General features: G+C 41.0%; 1 protein-coding gene across 1 annotated transcript in view; it reads left to right on the top strand.

Moving 5' to 3' along the window:
• The window catches only part of LOC135221165 (anillin-like), a 286,604-nt gene that overhangs the window by 238,340 nt on the left and 22,089 nt on the right, over positions 1 to 26,175 (top strand). Inside the window, exons 21-23 of the mRNA XM_064258989.1 lie at positions 6,427 to 6,582; positions 16,655 to 16,784; positions 17,024 to 17,232. Of these exons, the coding sequence (XP_064115059.1) occupies positions 6,427 to 6,582; positions 16,655 to 16,784; positions 17,024 to 17,232 (495 nt within the window). The remainder of the gene's footprint in view (positions 1 to 6,426; positions 6,583 to 16,654; positions 16,785 to 17,023; positions 17,233 to 26,175) is intronic.

Genomic DNA, 26,175 nt, shown 5'->3' with positions numbered 1-26,175 from the left:
TTGATGATAAGCAAAAATTGACAATTTCGATAACCAGATTTAAGTGCCAATACTCGATTATCGGGGCCGATAACCAGAAATTGGCACATTAAGGCGCCTAAAATTGTTGTTTTATTGTAGTGTCTTACCGAACAATTATACAGCCGTGATTTCCACGAGCGGCAGGATACTAAATTCAAATTTAGCGCGTAGGCGTCGCCAACACTGGTGGTGATGACGTCATCTCCCTCCACTCGCGGGAGAACCAGGTACAACTGCCCAGGTGAATCCAATTCTTTTCCTGCCGGCGTCCGGTGAACATCAGTGGTCGGTGTGGTTGGATGACTTTGCTTCGCTTTTTTCTTGTGGATTTGATCTTCGGAATTGGTGAAGTACTCTTTTTTGGCGTTGTTGTTATTTTGCTTATTATTTAGGCGTTGCCATGTCGGATTCTAGTCCGTCGGGAGTTAGGTTTTGCATCTCAGGATGTAAAACTAGATTATCCAAGTTAGAGTATGATTCTCACACTAAATGTGTTAAGTGTAGGGGACAGGTTTGTTCAGCAGATCGAACATGTAACGAGTGTAGTGATTGGACTGATTCTCAATGGAAGTTTTTTAGTTCATACTACACCACCTATTCCTCCTACTAATCCCACTTCTCCGGCTTCCGTGTAGTTTCTTCCGACACCATTGCCAGTCTGGAATCGAGGTTAGATCAGAAATTTTCGGTACTAGCGAATACGGTTTTGCAACTTGGTAATTCAGTTAAGACGTTTTTGGAGAAAGCGCTTCAGGTAAGAGTGTAGTTGAGGGTGCGTCTGTCTGTCCTGACACGTTCTCCTAGACAAAGGTCACTGTCCAGCTCCCCCGCACCGGGGAGAAGACATACCGGAAGTCCAAGGGAGTCGATCGGGATTTGCCCACAGACAGGCGCCTCTCTTGTTGAGCCTGTTGCGCCTCAACAGGGCTCGGTTAAGCGTTGGAAAGGTGTTGCGGTCAGACGCCTTTCGAATGATTCAAGCGATTCGTCTCCGGTCACGCGGCGCTCTTGGCGAGATTCGGAAAGCCGTTTCGCGTCCCTTAAAGAGGCGTTTCAGGCCGCGATTCTTCGCCTCCTCCAGTCAAGCGGTATAAGGAGCCTGAGAGTAGGGTTGCGCCTCGGCCGTTAGCGGCTCGTTCGTCGCCTCAATCTGTGCCTTTTTCGGCTCCATCTACTAGTAGAGATTGTGGTTTTAGCGCTGTAGCTAGCAGTTCTAAGGGTGTTTCTTTAGGCGCTTTTTCCGTCTGTTACGCCTGATGCGCCTGTTTCGCCTCTAATTTCGGCGGCTCCGAGCGAGGCGCAAGTAGTTTTTCCGCCTCCTGCTGAACATTTAGGCTCTTCCAAGCCTACGTTAACTGTTTTTTGATTCGTCTCTGGCACCTTTGCGCAAGCAGTTAGAGATGTTAACCAAACTGGATGAATGAGTCCAAGGGTGGTTCGAAACCTTCAGATCCGGTTGTAGTTCCGTCTACTTCGGCGGTATCGGAGAATGAAGAAGAAGTAGAGGAGGAGGATTCACATCACCTCTCGTGTTATTCACGTCTCCTTAGATTTCTTCTGGTATCTTATCCAGATTATTTTGAGAAAGCGGCTCCGCGCTCCCCAACTTCGACTTTTTTGATGAGGAGGAAAACTTCAGACCCTCTCCTCCCAAACTTGTTCTATCTAAAGCGGTTAGACATTCGTTGAAAGAGACGGAGAAATGGATGTCTATGAAAAGAGACTTAGGGAAGGCTCTTTTGCTTACCCTCCCTCTAAGTTGCTTCGTAAGAGGTATAGGTTTTATGTAACTGGGGAAGCTCCTTCTCGGGAGTTTCTGCCTCCTCCCAGGGAGACTTCTCCAGTTTAATCGACTCCTCTAGAGATCTGCTTTCGCCGCAGCGAAAGTTTTCTTTACAGCGCCTGAGTTGGACCACGTTGTAAAGAATCAATTTAAACTTTTGGAGGTCTTTAGCTTCCTTGATTGGACTATTGGCGCTTAGCGGCCAAGAACGAAGACTGTCCTTCTCTTTCTCAGGAGTTAGCGGAGGATTGGATTGGTGTTCTGTCCTGTGCGGACAAATCCTTAGGGATGGATGTGATGAGTTAGCTTCGCTCATCGCCTTTGGTACCCTTAAGAAAAGGCAACTTTGGTGCTCCTTTGCTTCTAAAAGGGTTACTTCCCAACAGAAGTCTGCTCTCTTGTTTGCTCCTTTTGTGAAAGATAACCTCTTTCCAGACGATGTAGTGCTGTCAATTTCGTCTGCGCTAGATAAGAAATCTACTCGGATTTACTGCACAGTCTACTAAGAGACCTAAAGCTCCTGTGGAGACTGTTCCTTCGGTTTCTCCTCTGGCCCAAGCGCCTTTTCGAGGGGGAGAAAACCCAAGCGCTTCTTTCGGCCGAAGTCGAATTTGCGACCTCAGTCTAAGGCCTTGGCCAAGGTTAACAAACCTTCCAAATGAAAGCTCGGTTCTTCATGCACCAGTGGGAGCCAGGCTGGGTCTGTTTTGAGAGGAATGGGAAAACAGAGGAGCAGAAGCCTGGGTAGTGCAAGTACTCAAGTTCAGCTATCGTATTCCTCTCGTTTCACCTCCCTCGCTCTCACCTGTGCCAATTCCATTCCAGGCATACTCTCCGGGCTCAGACAAATTTCTGGCGCTAGCCGCAGAAGTGGAAGCGCTTGTTCTCAAAGAAGCGATAGAACAGATAGAAGGGGATTTTCCTCCAGGCTTTTACAATCGCCTTTTTGTAGTTCCCAAGTCATCAGGGGGCTGGAGGCCGGTTTTGGATGTGAGCGTCCCTGAACTTGCATGTCCAGAAAACAAAATTTCATATGGAGACCACTCGGTCGGTTCTGGAGTCCATCAGGACAGGGGGATTGGATGTCTCTCTGGACATGCAAGACGCTTATTTTCACATTCCGATACATCGCGAATCTCGGAAGTACCTGAGGTTCATGTTCGAAGGCAAGGTGTTTCAGTTTCGGGCGCTTTGCTTCGGACTAGCGACCGCTCCTCAAGTTTTCACCAGGGTTCTATCCCCGATAGGAAGCTGGCTGCACATATTAGGAGTAAGAATCTCCCTCTATCTGGACGAATTGGCTTCTCCGGTCGGAATCAGAGAGTCGGTGCATGAAGGACCTTGGAACAACTCTGGATCTTGCCAGAAAGTTAGGAATTCTGGTCAACAAACAGAAGTCCCAGTTGGTTCCATCTCAGAGCATCCTTTATTTGGGGATGATTCTGAATGCTCAGTTTTTCGGCTTTTCTGTCCCGAAGAGGGGTCACAAGGCTGTCTGGAGACAGTTCAGTGTTCTTGGACAAAAAGGTAAAGTTCTGACAATCGTGGATGAGGCTCCTGGGCAAATTGACGTCAGTGGAGAAAATTTGTGACGTTGGGAAGACTGCACATGAGACCTCTGCAGTTTTTCCTGAGAGCCTCTTGGTGCAGGAAGACACAACCAGACTCGATACCTTCCCCTGTCACAGATCAAATAAAAGAGGACCTAAGGTGGTGGCTCTCTCGAGCAAGGTTGGAAGAAGGGTTAGATTTACGACCCATCCTCCCGAACCTACAGTTCTTTTCCGACGCATCGGACACAGGTTGGGGAGCCCTACTGGGAAATCAACGGACTTCAGGAGCTTGGTCGGAGAAGGAGAAGAAGTTCCACATAAATGTAAAGGAACTTTTAGCAATTTTCCTGGGGCTCAGACAGTTTCGGAGCTTAGTAGAAGGTCGAGTAGTGGCAGTGCATTCCGACAACTCCACGGCTCTCTCGTACGTGCGGAAGCAGGGGGGAACTCCAGTCTTTCTCTCTATACGAAGTAGCCAAGGATCTCCTCCTGTGGTCAAATCACGAAGCGAAGGTTCAGCTAGTCCCGAGATTTGTTCCGGGAAAGATGAACGTCCTGGCGGACGAGTTAAGTCGTCAACAGCAAGTGTTACCTCTGGAGTGGACTTTGGACAACAAGATTTGTCAGAAACTTTGGCGCCTTTGGGGACGACCGTCAATAGACCTGTTCGCGACATCAAGGAACAACCGTCTTCCTCTCTTTTGTTCTCCACGTCCCCCAGATCCTCTAGCTTGGTCGGGTTGGACGCAATGCTGTTGGATTGGTCGGGTCTGGAAGCTTATGCATTCTCTCTGTTCGGTCTAATAAGAGAGGTTGCTTAACAAGTTCATGTCGCACAGCAATGTAACACTAACGTTAATCGCTCCCTTTTGGCCCAGGAAAGAGTGGTTCCCGGACCTTCTCCAGTTGTTAGTAGACTTCCCCAGACTTCTTCCTCCAGAGAAGTGGCTTCTCAAACAACCTCACTTCAAGAGGTTCCACCAAAACTTGTCCGCTCTAAGCTCTGACAGGGTTCAGACTGTCCGGAATCTTGTCAGAGCGAAAGGGTTTTCAAGAAGTAGCTGCAGAAGCGTATCGCTCGTTGTAGGAGAGAGTCTTCTAACAAACTCTATCAAGGGAAGTGGAGAAAATCTTCAGAGAGTGGTGTAGAAGTGCTGAAGTCTCTACTTCTGCGACCTCTTTAACAGAAATAGCAGATTTTCTTCTATTTCTTAGGAACTCTAAGAAACTGGCTCCTTCGACGATCAGAGGATATAGAGCCATGCTCTCTTCGGTTTTTCGACATCGAGGTTTGGATATTTCCTCCAATTCAGATCTGTCGGACCTCATTAGGTCTTTCGAAACCACTAAGCTCCCGCAAGATACAGTGGCTTGGAACTTAGATGTGGTGCTTAAATTCCTCATGGGGCCACCGTTTGAGCCTTTGAAGTCGGCTTCACTCAGGAACTTGACTAAGAAGGCACTTTTTCTTATTGCACTAGCTTCTGCTAAGCGTGTCAGCGAATTGCACGCTATAGACAAAAGAGTCGGTTTCTCTCAAGGCAATGCTGTATTTTTGGTATCTTTGACCTTTCTAGCCAAAAATGAGAATCCTTCTAATCCTTGGCCGAGGAGTTTTGTGGTAAGGAACTTATCTGATTTGGTTGGACATGAGGAGGAAGAAAGGCTCTTATGTCCAGTCAGGGCTATTAAGCATATCTGTTTGCCACTAAGGGTATTAGAGGACAATCTTCTAAGCTCTGGACCTCGGTTCAAAATCCCTCTCGTCCTCTTTCTAAGAATGCTATATCGTTCTTTATTAGAGAGCTTATCAGGGAAGCTCACTCGCAGTCCGAGAACGACAATCTTTCCGTTCTGAGAGTTAAAGCTCACGAGGTTAGAGCAGTGGCAACTTCTTTAGCATTCAGAAAGAATTTATCTTTAGCTTCGATTCTTCAGAGCACGTTCTGGAGATCGAATTCGGTTTTTGCGAGTCATTATCTCAAAGAGATAGTAACGGTTTTCGAGAATTGTAAAACGTTAGGTCCGGTGGCGGTTTCTGGCATGGTGTTGGGAGAAACGGCACAGGGGTCGTCACCTCTATGCTAACTTTTCACCTTGAATAGGTTGTCGAGTTCAAGGGAAGCTGGGGGTACTGAGTACCTGGGATACTCACCAGTCTGTTAGGTCAGATTTTACAATGGTTGGGTATATATGTTTTTAAATCTGGTGTTGGTGACAAATGTTTTGTATGATTGAATTTCTGGTCTTAGCCCAGGGCAAGGGCAATCTTTGTTGTTGCTATCCTCCGTCAGTCAGCCTTGACTCGCTTGAACTACGGAAGGATTCCACTCCTGTAGAGGCTAACTTTGGTCAAATTCCAATTCCTCTACAATAGTAAGAAGAGCACCGACCAGAGGCAGTAACAGTCTGCTGTAGCTCTCTTACAAGGTAAGGTACAACAGACACCTTGAGGTTTACTGGTATTGTAATAAATGTAACCATTTAGAAATACTAGTGGTCCACTGAATCCCACCCCCCTTCCATAAATGTGTAATCAGCTGTATAATTGTTCGGTAAGACACTACAATAAAAATGAGATTTTCATTATTAAAATGAAGTTTTATTGTATACTTACCGAACAATTATGATTATACCCACCCTCCTCCCCTTAGGTGGACGGACGGGCAGAAAGAATTGGATTCACCTGGGCAGTTGTACCTGGTTCTCCCGCGAGTGGAGGGAGATGACGTCATCACCACCAGTGTTGGCGACGCCTACGCGCTAAATTTGAATTTAGTATCCTGCCGCTCGTGGAAATCACGGCTGTATAATTGTTCGGTAAGTATACAATAAAACTTCATTTTAATAATGAAAATCTCATTTTCGTTCACAATCAATACATATTTAAGGGATATTAGGTCTTCAAAGGTCAATACACGAGTGTATATGATAACTATTTAATATATATTTTCATAATTCTCTTGTCAGAATGCTGGTTTCAGTAAGACTGAATTTTGATAAGGAAGGGTATTTGTGTGTTTAAGGGCAGTCATAAGCATTGTCACATTCTTCATGTCATATTGACAGGTAGCAGAGCAACAGAGGGTTATTTCGCAGGCTTCAAATGCTGTGACAGTGGTTTTGCAGCATATTGAACATCAAGGAACACCACAACATGTAGAAGCTGAAAAATTGTTGTTACTTGCTACTCAGAAGAGACAAACTGCTCTTGATGAAATACAGGTATAGTATGTCCAACCACAATAATAGTGTTCATTTTTTACTTTGGCTTAGAGTTGAAATGATAACTAACTGCTAATTAAGTAAAAGGATAATTTAGTACTTTACACATTGTGGGCTATATATGATTCTTAAGATTTATATAATGTATAGGAAATATTAACTATAGTGAACTTCTCAGAATTCTGTCTTTCTCATCAGGGAAACTGTGAGGTCTTTAAATAAAGATTAAAACTTTCTCATAAACCAGCCATAGGAAAGGCATAGTCTAGCCTACGGTGCTTGGTCTCCTATCTGTAATACAGCCGCATTGGGTGCAGGGCATTTATATTATACATTTAGCAATAAAAAAGTGTCTAATATGCTGGCAAATATGGTTGTTGCCGTAAGAGTTGCCATGAGTCATTTATGGACCCGCAAAATTTCTTCAAGCTGTTTGGTGTGAAATGTTGATCGTCTGAGGATGATACCCTGGATTTACCTTAAAGCTATAAATAGTCAGCACTTGGGAATGCTCACTCACAAAGGGTTAAGGAATTATCAAAATTTAGTTATTGACAGTTTTGGACTACTTGATGTCTAAATATACATAGATGGGTTAATTGACATGACAAATTGTCACAAAACTTGTAAATAATTTTCAGTCCCATTTAGTTTGAAAGAATTTATATACTTGCATTACCCACTAAAATATCTTGAGTGATAGCATCAAGGGAAACATGAGATCAGAGTAACTTGCACAAATTTGTCTGTTTCTCTTGGTACTCATCAAACTAGCACCACACATGTACTGTGCCAAACAATTTAAATAAAATGTTTTGTATTTCTTGATTAATTGTATAGTTTTATATTTCTTCTCTTATTTTCACAGAATAACCATGATAATTAAATCAACATAGACATATGCAAATGAACAGCAGTCTTCCTCTTCACCATTCACATGTATAAAATTTATCGCAAATAAAATTATTTGCTAGTTTTTTATTTATTTATTTTTTTTTATACTAATGGTGAAAATAGAATGAATATAGTAGTACCTCAGACTTCAAACTTAATCCATTCCAGAAGGCTGTTTGAAATATGAAACAAATATCCCCATAAGAAATAAAGGGAATCAGGGTCATATGTCCCATCCAACCCAAAAAGTCTCCCTTTTCACATTTTTTCTATTATTAATGTGTTCAGAAATGAAATTAAGAGTGTAAAGTAATAAAAGAGTATGTTATGACATAAAATTTTCTAAAAATTTTGTTTTGCATACAATTTACAAACTAGTTAGTGAAAATGCCACACGGCCGGCGGGGGAATGGAGGGAGGAGATATGGGAACCTTTTGAGAAAACTGAATTGTTGCAGTAAGCAAAGGTTGATAAGATCAATTTTATTCACATCAAAGGAATTGATAGTGTGTGTCCGATTTTGTCTTAAGAGTAATCAGCGTGTATGATTGCTAACGTGTTTACACTTGGATCTTAAGTGCTTACTGTTGGCAAACAGCAGAATTTAGAATAAACAGGGTTTTGCAAACAAATACTGTATATTTCCGCGTCTTTCCTTAGATTATTCCTTGATACTTTATCTCTGCCTGCATAGCAGAGCATAGCATAACCCAATAATCTAGTTTTCATTGTGTGGGCTACTTCTATTCCACACCATCTCTCTCTCTCTCTCTCTCTCTCTCTCTCTCTCTCTCTCTCTCTCTCTCTCTCTCTCTCTCTCTCTCTCTCTCTCTCTCTCTCTCTCTCTCCCCTTTACTGAGACTCGAGAATTTTTATAGTACATGTACTATTTGTTTTTAATACTTTAAAATAATAATAATATTAATATAACTGTAATTAAAAAATTCATATTATGTGATAGTATTTTAAAGAAATACAATAATCTATCCATTTCACTCTTTTAATTAAGGATAACTCTCCTCTCTCTCTCTCTCTAAATATCTCTCTCTCGTCTCATCTCCTCTCCTCTCTCTCTTCTCCTCTCTCTCTCTCTCCTCTCTCTCACTGAGGAGATCCTTTTTATGGTACATGTATGTAATAAGTTTATTATTAATATTTTCCAATAATAATACTACTATATGTAAAATAATAATACTATAAATGTAATTACAGAATTCATATGTGAGTATTTTAAATACAATAATCTTTCCATTTCACTCTTTTAATTACTGTAAGGACAATCTCTCTCTCTCTCTCTCTCTCTCTCTCTCTCTCTGCTGCAAGTGTTAGAAGTACGTATGTATGTACGTATATACCTTTAAGGGTATTATTTAGGATTACTTTGAAATTATATTTTGAAACAGTCTAAGGTTTATATGTACATTACCCCTTTACTGCCGACTGGACATATTTTACGTCGACTTACAAAAGTTTTTTTAAAATTCGCGGAAAAATACTTATAGGCCTACCAGCCTAAAACTTTTGAATCACGCGCCTTGGGGGATGCTGGGAGTTCACGGATCAAGGTGTTGTTTTGTTTACAATCGTTACGCAGGCGCGCAAGCACGAATTTCTTTCTTGCCGCACTAAAAAGTAACTGTGACACATCTCGGAAATTATTTCGTCACTTGACATAATTTTTGTACCATTGTAAATTAGCCGTTACATGAAGTATTTTATATGAAAATGTGCAAATTTTTATGTAGAATACAACAATAAAATACTCATGATTGTAGCTTCTATCAGTTTTGAGATATTTTCATATAAATAACGATAAGTGCCAAAATTTCAACCTTCGGTCAACTTTGACTCTACCGAAATGGTTCAAAAACGCAATTGTAAGCTAAAACGCTTATATTCTAGTAATATTCAAGCATTTACCTTCATTTTGCAACAAATTGGAAGTCTCTAGCACAATATTTTGATTTATGGTGAATTTATGAAAGAAATAACATTTTCTTTACGTCCGCGCGGTAACTCTTCCGAAAAAATAATATGTGCGATTGTGGTAATGTTTGCACCATTTTAAATTAGCCGTTACATAAAGTTTTATATATGAAAATGTGCACAATTTCATGTAGAATACAACTAAAAATAATTGGAGGTTGTAGCTTTTCTCATTTTTGAAATATTTGCATATAAATCCTGATAAATAGAAAAAAAACCACGTTCGGTCAACTTTGACTCTACAGAAATGGTCGAAAAACGCAATTGTAAGCTAAAACTCTTACAGTCTAGTAATATTCAGTCATTTATCTTCTTCTTGAAACAAGTTTGAAGTCTCTAGCAAAATATTTAGATTTATGGTGAATTAAAAAAAAAATCTACTTCTCTCCGCGCGCAGATTCTCCGCCACAAATCTCCGAAATGCGTACGTCCCATTCTCGGAATATTTGCTCCATTTCATATTAGGCATTTCATAGAGTTTTATATATGAAAATGTGCGCAATTTCATGTAGAATAAAACTAAAAATATTTGAAGGTTGTAGCTTTTCTTATTTCCAAAATAATTGCATATAAAAATATATATATGAAAAAATTCGACATTCGGTCAACTTTAACTCGTCAGATATGGTCGAAAACTGCAATTGTAAGCTAATACTCTTACAGTATAGTAATAATCAATCATTTGTCTTCATTTTGAAAGAAATTGGAAGTCTCTAGGACAATATTTAGATTTATGGTGAATTTTTGAAAAAAATATTTGTTTACGTCCGCGCGTTACGAAAATTTGCATTATTTTGTAATAATATTTTCTCTGTGTTGCTTTTATCGTTTTACAATGTGTTATATACCAAAATGATCACAATTTAGTGTACATTACAACGGAAAAAAAAGTAACTTGTTACCTTTAACCGTTTTGCGCACAGCGCAATTTGAATACAATTATATATGAAATTTCGTTTTTGCGCTATCATATATCGCATTATTTATATATGATAATGATAATTTTTTTAATTTCTGATGGTTGCATACTAAACTTCAGCCAATGACAAAAAAAGGAGCCAAAAGTGAACTCTTAATCTTAAAAACTAAGCGCGCTGTGATTTTTTGAAAAAAATATTTTTTCCGCTTCCGCGCTCACTCTGAAACACCTCTGGCACACGGGTGACAATTTTTTTTTTACCGCTTCGGCGTTTAAGGGTTAATATGATGATAATTTAAGGTAAATTTGATGTAGGATGTTACATAAGGTTTACATTCGGTGTTTCTAATCCTCTCTCTCTCTCTCTCTCTCTCTCTCTCTCTCTCTCTCTCTCTCTCTCTCTCTCTCTCTCTCTCTCTCACAGCAAAAGAATTGATATACAGACAAACGTAATTGTTCAGTCCTCTTTCTCCCTTCTCTGGAATAGATATATGTATTTATGGGAGGGGAAATAAGTGTTGCTTATAGAAGTTCCTTTCAATCTATTGATATCATAAGGAGTTATTCTCTCTCTCTCTCTCTGTATTATTGGCTGTTTATATATTTCTAATGGCAAAATGTTTAAGATGACTGAAATAATGATGATAATACCAATTCAATGGTATATTTGATGTAGGATGATACTTTAAGTATACATTTAGCATCTGAACTTTCAAGATAGGCAGATATGGGCATTTTTAGAGGGGTGTTCTAACTATTCGCGGGTTTGCGTTATTTGCGGGGGTCCCTGGTGCACATCCCCTGCGAATAGGGGGGAACTCTGTATACACACACATACAGGCAGTCCCCTGCTTATGACGGTTTTTGCTTACGATGATCTGAGATTACGGTGCCTTTCAATTATATTCATCAGAAATTATTTCCAGGTTTATGACATGTTCTAGGGTTATGACGCCGATCCAACAGAGGAAATGTGACTCCAAAAGGGCAAAATACTGTTTATACTTGAGTAGTATTCGACTGCATGTAATGTTCACCCCATTTTTACTGCATATATTAGGATTTTAGCACATATCCCTTATAATGTTGAGTTTTAATTCTGGCAATAAACCTAGGCTATGTTAGGAGTTGCTACTGTAGCCTAGTCTAAGATTCTCACTTCTAAAACTAAGAAGCTAAAAGCTTAGAAATACCAATAAAATGTATAAATATAATCACTATGTACTCCTTCGTTTTCATTCATTTTGTCAACATTACCCAGGATTGCCAAATTAACTAGATAGTCAAACCGTGGTACAAAACCTCGAAAACCAAGGCAATTCCCTGAAGAGTAGTCCCCAATATGATTAATAGAATTTACTGAGGCATGGCAAGCAATGCACACAGAAAGTTTCAAATCCGTAGCTCTTTGGTTGATGTCAATCTTCATGGTTTGCAGAGATGAAGTATATAGTACTTGCCAAAAACCTTGTAACATTGGTTTCTCTTGCTTTTACATATGATTTATGGGTCTCAGTATTAGCATAGTCCATTCTCTTATGACATTGGAAAAATTACATCATGCTTTTGTTTCATCTCCAGGAACACTTTTAACCCAATTTTTCAAAAGTTCCTCATTTTCCCATTTAGGATTATATATATATATATATATATATATATATATATATATATATATAAATATATATATATATATATATATATATATATTTTTTTTTTTTTTTTTTTTTTTTTTTTTTTTTCTCCAAACACTCCAATTGTACTATTTTGGCATTTTAACACAGTCAACCTTCTCACTGAAAGGGAAAAATGAATCTGACTATTGACTCATATTTTGAAATTTATTACCCTCACCACCCTAATTCCTGTTTAGTGTAGATAGATGGCAACAGTCTCTGTCTGATCAAATAACTGGTAAAACAAAAAAATAGCGTAATATTTCATTATTATGCTTTAAACAGTATTTATTAAAATCCAAATGGAAATAGATTCAATCTACATCTTTCCTTTAGAATAAATATGAAATATTACATTTGCAAAGGCCATTCAAAATGTAATTAGTGATGCCGTGGTTTTGTTCCACCAAAGTAGCCCAATTTTAGGTTAAGTAGCAGCACCATTTCATAGCCCACTTTAAGCAGTTCGAAAGTAGCCCAAGGAACTAGTTTTAACAAGAACACAGTATAGTAATCATACATTTCTATTACATCTATCTCTTCAACCACTGAAACTAGTGAACAGTATATTATCCATTCACTTCTATTTATCTAATGGAGATACCGACAGTTATAATGAAACATATAATGACATAACAGAAGAAGAATACTAAGAAATATTTGCTAGCTTCAATGAGAGGTCTTTGATGTAATTAACCCTTCATGGATGGATTGATCCTCGGGAGTAGTAATAACAGGTTTGGGGTGGTGGACGGATTAATCCTGAATTGGGCGGGAAAGAGGTGCCATTTATTTTATATCCCATAAATTCACTATTGGCAACTTTTATACTCAGATAATGAGTGTGGGCATCTCAGGACTTTAGTAGTGCTTGTGACTTGAAGGGGGAATGTTCTGTTTGTCTCTCATACGATGATCTTTTCGTAAATTTGCTTATAAATATACCAAGGGGAAGTGGTTGGTTTTTGTTCTTGTCTTTTACGATCGTATGTCAGTTGTAAATGCAATTTTACAGAAAAATCTTAGATAGAAAATACAAAAGTAAAAAAAGTTACTGAATCTTCGTTCTTGATAAATCTATGTAAATATTTTTCAACAAATATGCAAAGAATTTGTTACTGCTTTTATTTATTTGTTTTGATATTGTATGAGCAGTGATTATAATTTTACAAAATAAAATAAATTTATTTATTAGAAAAAAAAAAACATATAAGTTGATAAAATTTACTATTGTCTTATAAAAGAGGCCCCACAAGGGGTTGTAAATAATCATTTTCAACTTCTCGTGGAAAGTAGGAAAAATTCTTTAGAATTTTTTTATTTCGCCCTGTACATTTGCATATCTTCCTCTTTCCATTGATGTGTCCCCCGCCCCTGAAAATTGGCCGACCTCAAAGTTCATGTGGTCTTAAGAGCTGCAAATGGATATACTTACCCATCCAGTAAAGGTTAAAGGAAAAATTAAAAAAAAAATTTTCAATTTGCATGATAATATTCAAATTTTTTTTATGGCTTGACATAGTTTTTGGATTTACAGCATCATTTTGCTAAAAGAATAAAAAAAAATACAAGATTCTTTGTGAATTGTAAATTAAATTAATTCAGCTGAGGAAATGCAAATGGAGGCTAATGCTTTGTTGACATTTGGGAAATGTAGGTTGCATTTATTATAGTCTAGAACAGCCATAAATGTAGAAACAACATAACAATAAAAGTTTCTCAGATAAGTAGAGCAACATTTATATTTATTGTCTGTATTATACAAAAATAAAAGTTTGTCGACTTCTGTTGAAAGAAATGCTACTTTGTTGTCAGGGAATCCAAAAAATATTGTAGACTTAGCCTAGTCCCAAAAGTTTGCACTTTTCTAATTTATAGAAACAACATCATAATAAAAGATTCTCCAATAAGTAAAACAACATTTATATATATTGTCTGTTGTTGGGAAATCCAAAGCCTAGGCTTACCCCAGTACCAAACTCTTGCACTTTTCCAAAAGCTGCCTATAGCAAATCTGTGTTCAATCCCAAAATTTTAGGCCATAAAATTGCTCTTTAAATATCTAAACCTACAAGAGTACTTATATACAGTAATCAGTATTTGAATTTTTTTTATGAAAAACAATAAAATGCAGTTTACATAGTTTTCAATATGCACACAAAGCATTCAGAGTAAGGTTTTCTTGGGATTTTTGACGATTTTCGACAATCTTCTGGATTACGATGCATCTCAAGAACGAAACCCGTTGTAAACTGGGGACTGCCTGTGTGTATGTCTACTATAAATACATATGGTGTGTACTACTATATATAAATATTATATATATGTACCTCAGAGTATACTTTTCCTGGTAACTTTACATTATTGAGTTAGTAATTTCCATGATGCCTTATGATAATTTACAGTTTAAAAACACTGGCATTCAAGTGTTTTAATCACACCATTAAATTTGGTAAGGTAGAATGGAGCATTTGCTCTTAAATGAGGGAGAGGTTGATGCAGGACAAAGTTAGAAGTTGGACATTTGAGAGGGGAAAGAAACCAAGGGGCACTAGTGGTGAGAAACTGAAAAGAAATGCAGCAAAGGTAGAAGGAATACTGTAAAGAATCCTTAGTGTTGTCTACAATATGCTGTATAAGGCACACTAAGGAGTACCTTTGTATGGTACAGATATTTAAAGAAAACATAATTTCTTACAAAGAATATGACACAGCCTTTATAAGCCAGGCTAAAATATTAAGGAAACCTGGAGACTGGGCAAACTTTAAGGTTGGACAATTTAAAAAGAAACATGAAAGAGAAAATGTACAAATGCATGTAGTACAAGGGAAACGTGTAAAAAATTTCCTCTACCTTCCTCAAAGGTTGAAAGTTAACATTTCCAGTCCTGTGAAGGGGCTCTTTACCAAGACACACCTAAAAATGTGCTAATTTTACCAAGTGTACATGACTTTTCTACATTTTTTTTTATTTTATTTTGTAAAATTATAATTACAGCTCAGATAAGAACTAGAATTTGTAACAAATTCTGACTATATTAATGGTAAAATATTTATGAGATGGGAAGATGCCATGCATTTAATAAATTATACATGTCTTGATAATATTTCTTTGTTTTTAACCTTGCAAAATTACAATTATAGCTGATGTACTAACACTGTCTTAATTTATGGTAGTAATCTGAATTGACAGATTTGCTTAATTAAACTGTTTACTCTTAGAAAGAAGGCCAACTTCTGGGCTTTAATCAGACTTTTTCAGAAAAGTAGTGCTTATGACGGATCTGATGATTCAGAGCCTTCCGTTACCTAATTATTTAAACAAAATTTGTATATCACAAACAATATAATTAAGTTTTTACTTTTTTAAAATTTTGTATAACCCAGCATAGGTAAAATGACATTTAAACCATTAAGTCAAACAACCAATTGAAAAAGGTTATAACTGGAGGATACACTGTACCAGTGGGTCCTCGCATTGTCGTGAATCAGCAACCACTGGTTCAGTTTGATTTAAATAAATCTCTGGTTTTTTGTTGAGCTTATCTCCAAGTAGTAGTATATCACAGAAAATTTACTAATTCACGAAGTTTCATAGAGCAATACATATTCACTAATTACTGTAATTTCATTTTATTTTCATGGCTAAATATATTTTTATGATAAAAACATCTATTTACCAAGTATTAATGTTAATGTAAACAGCAAAATACGTTCTCTCTCTCTCTCTCTCTCTCTCTCTCCTCTCTCTCTCTCTCTCTCTCTCTCTCTCTCTCTCTCTCTCTCTCTCTCTGTATACAAATCTTTTAATAAAAACCAGCAAAATTTCAATAAATCCATATTTCACCTACAGTACGTACTTCTAAAAATTAGGACCCAGTTTAAAAAGTCAGTGCTTAGTGGCATGGAGATCCATAAGTTGGTTTAAAAGTTTTTTGTTTTTTTAGGAATAACATTGTCATGGCCTGTGGAATGCATAGTAGATGTCCTAGGATGGGGATGCAGTGTATTCCCCCATGAAATCTCATGTCGCTCTGGTCTCCCTCTATCCTTCACTGAGGTGCTAGTATTGCCAGAAGAGTTTCCATTAGTCATTTACAGCCCATTCAGTGATTTGAAAATTTTCCCTTCAAACTTAGTTCAAAACTGCATGATGAGAAATATTTGATTCACACTTGAGGCCACACCGGATCAAATGTCTTAAGTGCTTTTATTATGCCTCACATGATAATGCCTGGATACAGGGGGTTAAGGAATGTGTGTGGATTAGAGAAAAGCACAAAAACTAGATTATAGTATTGAGGCAAGAGAAGATAGTATGACAATCCTAGGGCAATATTACAGGCTTAAAACTAATGAATATTTTGAAAGATAAAACTAAGATGTAGAAAATAGCATTCTTGTTGGTAAATTTTTAAAGGTAAATGTATTTGGATTTTGGTCTAACACACTAAGCTCATTGATGGCTGAGAAACAGCTGAGGTACTACATGAACTTGCTGTTTTATTGGCTAACTTTGGGGTGTTTGGTTACAATTATGTCATCAAGATTTGCATTGACTGCAAGCTAGTAAATTGTCTTTTTATTTATTTTTTACAGAGACTGAAAACAGAGGGAGCTTTATCCCAGCACAGCTGGGCTGTGTCAGAAGATTCTTGTAGAGGATCCATCAGTATAAGTAACATATCAGTTCCCTTGAAGAGGGAATTCATAGAAAGTGGCATGAATGGTAATTTGTTGTTTTTACTTAATACAGCATCTGTAGGATTCACATAGCACTTGTCATCTTATATTAACTTCTCCTTATGCCATCTTTGCTTTAAATCAGGTTTTTTAACCCATTAAATAATTATTTAATCATTATGGGAGAATATTGAATCATATTTTTGAGGACCATGATGAAAGGTAAAATGTTTTTCCTATTTTAAGATTGGAATTAATATTACTTTATTATTGCAAATTTTCCAGGTCATGATGTGTACCACTTGATTGTTTTGGTTAAACATAGGGAACAAGTAATATCATCACAGCTTCTGGCTACTCCATCTTGTGTGGTAGATGGATCAGTGACATTCCCTAATCTCATGTCCCTTCACAACCTTACATCTGATTTTATAATTTCCTTGGAAGTTTATGCTCTCCGTACATCGCAGGCTCGGTATTCAACCATTAAGAAGGTATGTTTACATGTTGTATGTAATGGGAGGTGAATATTAAAGTCAAGGAGTGACCAAGTAGAAAGAATGAAGATGAAGAATATGACAGCAATTCAGTATGGAGCTTGAAAGGCCTTTAGTAACTTTTATATTGCAATAAACTTCCTGAACACCTGAATTAAGCCTGTCACTGACCAGCCTGAAACTACATCCTCACAAAACTTACCCAACAATTGGGTAATTAACTGACAGCGTTACCAACGCTGCAGGTAAACTGGTAAACTGGGGGGTACTGAGTTCCCTGTGAACAGTTTGCAACACTGCCATACATACCGGCCACCATCGGCCTACCCTTCAGTTGTTCTTCGTTTGCGTGGAGAGCAAGACATATTCCTGCTCCCAGCGAACTTTTGGTCTTTTAGCCCAACCCTCATAGTGTTTACCAAAGCCTTGATAGGCTTTGATGTCCTTGGCTTTCGTTTACATCTCTTCCGATTTTCTCCTATTTGGATTATATTTTGATTGGTTTTTTAAACTCTGTTATCGTCGGGTGAGATGGTTGAGCCTATTCAAGAAAATCCTTACCTCAATCTCTACTTCATCAGCCTCACCTCCAGCAGCTACTGGTGGAGATGTTGGCATACTTCATTCTTGTGCTATGTGCAACAAGGATGAGTACCCTCAAATGACTGACATTCTTTATGTTGTAGCTGTATGGAAGTGCAACGCATGTCATACAAAGAGGTAAAGAATGGAAGGATTAGCTCATTAGATCACTTAGAGGACTACCAAGAGCAAATAGAAGATAGCTGCAAAATCGTGAGAGTTAAGCAAGGAATAGCTATAGTAGGAACGGTTCGGAAATTGGAAGACAGAATGTCTAACTCTGTACAGGCGGTCCCCGGGTTACGACGGGGGTTCCGTTCTTGGAGACGCGTAGTTAAGCCGGAACATCGTCAAAAATCCTAAGAAAACCTTACTTTTAATGCTTTGGGTGCATTGAAAACTATGTAAACTGCATTCTTATGGCATTTTTCATAAAAAAAAAAAACTTCAAATATTGATTATTTTGTATTTTTTGTGTCATATTTCATCTCCCAGATGAGCGTTGCAGGCGTCGTAACTCTGGAAATAACGTCTATTGACTAGTGTCGTAACCTCGGAACGTCGTAAGCCGACACCGTCGTAACCCGGGGACTGCCTGTAGTATGCTAATTTCATGACCAAGCTAATTGAAATAGAGTTAGCAGTAGTAGCAGTAGATACTAAACTGTTCTCTTTCAGTTCCCCTGCCTGTCCCAGAATCAGCCCCACAGGATGCTGGGGTAATGGAGAACCACAAACCCAGTGAGTAGGATCTACCGGTCCCCCAGCGTGGAGCAGGCAGAGTTTGGCAGCAGATTCCCCTCAAGGTGTCAGTTCTGATATTTTTGTCTTTGGCTCAGAGATAGACATATGGGGATAATGTCGTAGGTACTAGTTAGGGATGAAAGGTCATATGGTTAGTTAGGAACGAAATCGAAGAGGAATGTGTCTCAGTTCGGTTCTGCTGTTTGTTCTGGTATCATGGGTTCGTCTTTAGTCCAATTTTAGTTTTGATTCCTGCTTTGAATTCTTGGCAACAGAAGGTTACTAAGTCCGTGGTTGGTCGTTCGGAAGTGGTTCAGATTTGTCGGGTGTGGAAGTGCTGAATAGTGCTCCTTCGTCTTCGAAGGTTCTTTTCCTTCTGTGAATAAATTTTGTTCGTCTTGTGGTTGTAGTAAGTCTGGTGATCAGGTTTCTCAATTTGACTCATGCATATACTGTCATCGCTAATATGTCAGCTAATTTTATTCCCCTGGGTTTTTCCGGGGGGTTTTCTTTTTTTTTTTTTTTCAATGCATATTGACTTATGGTAATTCGGTATAAAGAGGAATTTAATAACATTATCAATGGGTAGCCTAGCGTATATGATAGATAGTATGCATTTACAATAGCCTAGCCTAAAGTATTCTCTTTTACATACTGGTATCGTAATTATTAATTTTGGCTAATACTGTAGGTTCAATGCATTCTTACTTCAGATAATTGAGTAAAGGTGTAAATTGAATACAAGACAAGAATCAGATAGTTTGATAATTCAGTACAGGTCTAATTGAACAAGAATGAGAATCATATTCGGTCCGACTTCAGCATTATAATGTTATTATGTATATCATCGTTTGTTCATGCCACTTACCTGACAGATATATATATAGCTGTATTTTCTGACGTCCGACAGAAATTTCAAAACTCGCGGCACACGCAGTGGGCGGCCAGGTGGTAGTACCCATTCCCGCCGCTGGGAGGCGGATATCAGGAACCATTCCCATTTTCTATTCATATTTTTTTCTGTCGCCGGTCGGTAAACATCTGTTTACAGACCTCTGCTCAGGATTTTTTGGAAATTGACTCGCTTTTAAGTATGATTGATTTTTTTGGTATTGAATTGGATTGTTGAATTGGCATGCGCGATAGTGGACCGTTTTTTGATTTTGGATTGACTTTTCTCTATAAGATATGTCTGGATCAAGTGTTGTGAGTTTCAGAGTGTGTGTGAGGGCTGATTGTAAGGTGAGGCTACCGAAAGCATCGGTAGACCCCCACACAGTATGTATGAGTTGTAGGGGGCTTAATTGTTTGATTGATCATCGGTGTAATGAATGTGAGAAATTGACTGATGATGAATGGAGAGTATATGAGTCCTATCGCCTTAAATTGGAGCGCGATAGGATCAGGAGGTCTTCCTCAAGGAGTGGTTCTTCCAAAGGTAAGACTAACATCTCTCCTGCACTAACACCTGTAGTGTTTACAACCCCTAAACCTGTGTTGCCTTCGGGCTCTGATTCTGTGTCGGGAGAAGCGAATGCTCTCTCTATGATTTTGGAGTCTCTTCGCACTCTGGAGAACAAAGTGAAAGCCTTAGAAAACTGGCTCGGTGCAAGTGTGTGATCGTGCCCCAGTGTTGTGGAGGGGGCGTCAGATCGGACCCCATAATGCCTCTAGGCCTAGACCTCCTATCAGACTCCCAAGGACCCAGGGAGGAGGTATGTCGAAAGCCGCAAGAGGGTTTACGGGGGCTTCCCACCGATTTGGCGTCCCTTCGGCAGACCATGTAGCAAAGACCCAGGCTGCCAAGGACCGTGCACGAGCACGCGTCCTGAAAGAGTGCTTCTCGTCCTCCGAAGCGTCCTCCCGCGCAAGGGTGGAGCGCTCGGAGAGACTCTCGTCCGTTAAAGAGGACGTTTTCTTGCGGAGGACGCATTCACGTCCTCTTTCGCCGCTTTCGTCGGAAGACGCTTATGATGTCTTTCCGCCTCAGAAGAGAGGTAGGATTTCCTCCGATGAGGACGCTAGGTTGCGTGCACAGGCGCGTACTACCTGAGAAACAGGTAGCTGTACCTGTGAGAAGGAAGGAGGCGTCCCCTCGCCCCTCGTCTTCTCACAGGATCAGTCCTGCTTCCTCTGCTCATTCTTCCCCGACGAAGAACATTCTTTTGTCCCTTCAGGACCAGCTATCCTCGCTTATGGCTCAGAGGGGGACTCGCCCAGCAGCAGTCGAGCCTAAGCGAAGAAGGGGGACCTTAGACTGCCTGTCAAGAGGACTAAGCAGTCTCCTTCGCCTTCTCCGACTTCGTCTCGTTCGCCGATCGCTTCTCCTTCGGCGATTCGCCGATCTCGTTCGTCCGCTAGAAGGACGTTACGTTCAGGACGCTTTTGAGGAGGACGCTCTGTACGAGGACGTTCGGCAGGACGTTGGGCAAGACGCTCTCAGGACGCTTGTCAAGACGCTCGTCAGGAACGCTTGGCAAGACGCTAAGCAGGACGTTCGTCAGGACGCTAGGCAAGACGTTCGTCAGGACGCTCGCCAGGTCGCTAGACAGGACGCTCGGCAGGACGGCCTCACCAGGGACGCAGACAGGACGCTTGGCAGGAAGCTCGCCAGGACGTTCAGACCTCCTTTCAAGATGTTTTTGGGGATTCTGATCAAGAAGTCTTTCCCCCAGACGCTAGTTTTTACGTGGCACAGGCACGTATACCAGCGAAGAAATGTAAGGACTCTTCTCGTGCAGGTGAGACTGCTGCGGAAGGCGCTGAGGTTTACGCTCGTCCTCATCAGGACGCTCTACCGTCAACGAGCAGTAAGCGTCATAAAGAAGACAGCCGTATTAAGGCTGCATCTATCAAGGATAGGGGTCCTTTGATAAAGCCAAGACCCGCCATTAGGACGCCTTCTCCTGACAGACGGTCTCCTCTTCCGTTTAGAGAAGAAGGAGAGCTAAGTAATTCTGCCGAATCGGCTGAAGAGGAACCTGCTACAGCAGCCCCTTCTATCTCGGACTATAAGGTCCTCGTACGACTCTTGCGGTCTTTGTTTGAAGATAAATTTCAGCCCGCAGCTCCCAAGTCTCCTCCTTCGCAGTTTTCCTCATCTAAAAACTGGGAAAATCCCGGAGTTTGTAGAGATGAAGACTTCTCTATCTACAAAACGTGCTTTCAAAAAGCTCCAGGACTGGATGATACGAAGGAGAGAGCAAGGTAAGACGACCTTCGCATTACCTCCTACTAGACTTAGTGGAAAAAGGGGGCATTTGGTATAGAACCAAAGATGAAGTGGGAATTCGTATCCCTTCTTCTGCTCGGGGAGATTCTCCAGCCTTGTGGATTTGCAGAGGAGGTCGCTTTTTACCCTCTGCCTAAGGTAAAACTTGGACCGCGTCGGAGACTGACCATCATTTGAAAGGGTCTGCTCAGGACGCTGGAAGTCTTCAACTTCCTTGACTGGTGTTTGGGAGTTCTGGATATGCAAGCGAGAAGCCCAGAATCTCTTAGTCTGGGGGAGCTGTCCAACGTGTTAGCATGTATGGACAAAGCCGTCAGGGATGGTTCGGAGGAGCTCGTATCTCACTTTGGAACAGCTTTACTAAAAAAGAGAGCTTTGCTGTGCAATTTCACAGCTCGTTCGGTGACGCCAGCTCAGAAAGCGGATTTGTTGTTTTCGCCTCTTTCGAACCATCTCTTTGGTTAAGGACCTGACGAACAGCTTACAAGAGAAGGCTACTCAGGACCTTGGCCCAGTCTACTAGACGGTCAGCCGTACCTTCAACCTCTTCGGCTGCAGTTCGTCCGCCGAAGAAAGGTTAAGCCCTTTCGTGTGGGGCTCCCCCCTCGAGAGCAGCTCCTCGAGGGAGAGGGTTTTCACGAGGAAGAGCTTCCTTTAAGCCAAAGCCTTCCAAGTGAAAAGCATGTCCTTCAGACACCAGTCGGAGCCAGACTTGAAGTATTTTGCGGGAGCGTGGAGAGAGAGAGACACGGACTCTTGGTCCCTCAAGATCGTGGAGCATGGGGTACAAGATCCCTTTTTGGAACTTCCTCCTCTTTCTACGACTCCCAGAGACCTTTCTCCATCCTATCAAGGAGAAAAGAAGAAAGTCTTGTTCGATCTTCTTCAACAGATGATCGACAAAAGAGCGGTGGAACAAGTCGCGGACCTGCAGTCTCCAGGTTTTTACAACAGAATCTTCCTGGTACCAAAGCAGTCGTCAGGTTGGCGTCCAGTTCTAGATGTGAGCAGGCTCAATCTTTTCGTGGAAAAGATCAAATTCACGATGGAGACGCCTCATTCTGTTCTGGGAGCTTTGAGACCGGGCGACTGGATGGTATCCTTAGACTTGCAGGACGCGTACTTCCACATCCCGATCCACCCTCTTTCAAGAAAAGTATCTAAGATTTGTCTTGAACAACAAAGTATGGCAGTTCAGAGCTATGTGCTTCGGACTGACCACGGCTCCGATGGTGTTCACAGTGGTGATGAAGAATGTAGCGAGGTTGGCTACACTCTTCGGGAATAAGAGTTTCCTATACCTCGACGACTGGCTGATCAGAGCGTCGTCGAGAGAGAAGTGTCTGAAGGACTGCAGTTCACTTTAGCCTTAGCGAAGTCCCTGGGACTTCTGGTCAACCTCGAAAAGTCGCATCTGACAACACAGTCCATCGTGTATCTGGGGATTCAGATGGATTCAGTGGCTTTTCGAGCGTTTCCGTCCCAGGAACGTCAGCGGCTAGGCTTAGAAAAGATCTCAGCCTTTCTAAGGAAAGAGACTTGCTCGGCGAGGGAATGGATGAGTCGCTTGGGGACCATTTCCTCGCTGGAAAGGTTTGTTTCCTTGGGAAGACTGCACATCAGGCCTCTCCAATTCTTCTTGGCAGACGAGTGGAAGGCCAAAGACGATCTCAATGCAGTATTGAGAATATCGATTCCTATCAAGAACCATCTAAGATGGTGTTGGACCCTCAGAAGCTTCAAGAGGGCGTGTCCCTAAGTCTTTTGAGCCCCGACCTAGTGTTGTTTTCAGACGCTTCCATCACAGGATGGGGAGCAACACTAGGGGGGGAAGGAAGTGTCAGGCTCCTGGAGAGGGGAACAGGTAGCCTGGCATATAAATGTCAAAGAACTGGCAGCAGTCTTTCTGTCCCTGCAGTCTTCGAGAAGAGTTTGGAAAACAAGATTGTTCAGATAAACTCGGACAATACCACAGCACTCGCTTATTTAAAAAACCAGGGAGGAACACACTCCAGAACGTTGTACTCCCATAGCGAGAGAGATTCTGCTGTGGGCAAAAAGAAAAAAAAGAAGGTGACTATTCTGACGAGATTCATTGCAGGAGTGCAAAACGTCAGGGCAGACCTCCTCAGTCGTCGAGACCAAGTCCTTCCGACGGAATGGACCTTGCACGAGGACGTTTGTCGAGACCTGTGGACGCTGTGGGGACGTCCACTGGTCGACTTATTCGCAACGTCAAGGAACAAGAGACTTCCTCTTTACTGCTCCCCGGTCCTGGATCCAGAAGCAATCGCGGTAGACGCTTTGCTTTGGAATTGGAACTTGCCTAGACCTATATGCCTTCCCACCATTCAAGATTCTGGGGGAAGTCATGAGGAAGTTTGCGGCCTCGGAAGGGACAAGGTTAACCCTGATCGCTCCGATGTGGCCAGCGAGAGAATGGTTCACAGAGGTCATGTCTTTCCTTGTAGACTTTGCAAGGACATTGCCCTGGAGGAAAGATCTACTCAAACAGCCTCACTTCGAAAGGTTTCACCCAAAAACCTCTCCGCTCTGAGTCTGACTGCGTTCAGACTATCGAAAAGTTGGCCAGAGCGAGAGGTTTTTCGAAAGCAGCTGCGAGAGCAATCGCACAGGCGAGACGTGCTTCCACAAGAGCTGTTTACCAGTCGAAGTGGGCTTCCTTCAGGGCATGGTGTAAAAAGGAGGGAGTTTCCTCTTCCTCGACCTCTGTGAACCAGATAGCTGATTTTCTGCTATTTCTCAGAAATGTGCAGAAATTAGCGGTCCCTACCATCAAGGGATACAAAAGCATGTTGTCAGCGGTTTTTTAGGCACAGAGGCCTAGACCTGTCTGACAACAAGGATATTCATGACCTTTTGAAGTCTTTCGAGACTCGAAAGGTTTCCTCAAATGAGACCTCCATCATGGAATCTGGATGTAGTCCTGAAATTCCTTATGTCGAACACTTTCGAACCGCTTCAGACAGCGTCTCTTCGAAACCTGACAAGGAAGGCTCTTTTCCTAACTTCTCTTGCGACGGCTAAGAGAGTTAGCGAAATTCAAGCGTTTAGCAAGTTAATGGGCTTCAAAGGGGACAATGCTGTCTGCTCGTTGAACCCATCTTTCTTGGCGAAGAATGAAAATCCTTCGAACCCTTGGCCGAAGACTTTCGAGATCAAGGGTATGTCAAGTCTGGTGGGCCAAGAACCAGAGAGAGTCCTTTGCCCGGTAAGGGCTCTCAAGTTCTACGTGCATAGAACTAAAGAGGTAAGAGGTCCCTCAGGTAACCTCTGGTGCTCTGTGAAGAGGCCAGAGTTACCTTTATCGAAGAATGCTGTGGCTTTCTTTCTAAGGGACACCATTCGGGAGGCTCATTCATCTTTCCAGAAGACTGATTTGAGCCTCTTCCGAGTAAAAGCGCACGAAGTACGAGCCGTCGCTACCTCTCTTGCCTTCCAAAAGAACATGTCAATCAAGGGACATCCTTGATTGCACCTTTTGGAGGAGCAACTCCGTCTTGCCTCACATTACCTAAGGGATGTGAGAACGATCTATGACGATTGTAATGCACTGGGGCCATACGTTTCTGCGGACACAGTATTGGGGTCCGGAAGTAGCTCTTTCCCTATTCCTTAGTTAGGTTTAAGTTAGGTTGTTGTGTTTTTAGGTTGTGGTGAGTCTTATGTTAAGATCTCCCATCATTTAGTTAGTGTTAAGGGGTTTTGTGTATAGTTGGTCAGGTGGTGGTCAGTTGCTTCGTTGCCCTCATTTGTATGGCCTCGATGATCTTGTCACGCTGAGGTCTCGCACCCGTTGACAGATCATCCAGAGCGCACCAGCACTACAGGTCTCCACCTGGCTGGCAAACTCTGGTGATTAAGCAAAAGCAGCCTTACGTGACAGTAATCACATAGTCTACTTTGCAAACAGGTAAGGAACCAAGATGTATATCATCTACTTAATTTAAGTTTCCCAAAAAATCCTATTCTGTCTCTTCCCACCATCCGAAGGTGGGATTCAGCTATATATATATCTGTCAGGTAAGTGGCATGAAACAAAATGTTATTGTTATGATACAATTAAGTTTGTTCATACTTACCTGGCAGATATATATAATTAAAGTGCCACCCTCCTCCCCTCAGGAGACAGAGGCATAATAAAAAATATGGAATAGAAAAATGGGAATGGTTCCTGATATCCGCCTCCCAGCGGCGGGAATGGGTACTACCACCTGGCCGCCCACTGCGTGTGCCGCGAGTTTTGAAATTTCTGTCGGACGTCAGAAAATACAGCTATATATATATCTGCCAGGTAAGTATGAACAAACTTAATTGTATCATAACAATAACATTTTTAGCATAGTATGAAATATTAACAT

This window comes from Macrobrachium nipponense, chromosome 2 (assembly GCF_015104395.2).
Source record: "Macrobrachium nipponense isolate FS-2020 chromosome 2, ASM1510439v2, whole genome shotgun sequence".
NCBI classification, from domain to species: Eukaryota; Metazoa; Arthropoda; class Malacostraca; order Decapoda; family Palaemonidae; genus Macrobrachium; species Macrobrachium nipponense.
This window is presented reverse-complemented; position numbering and strand designations above follow the sequence as displayed.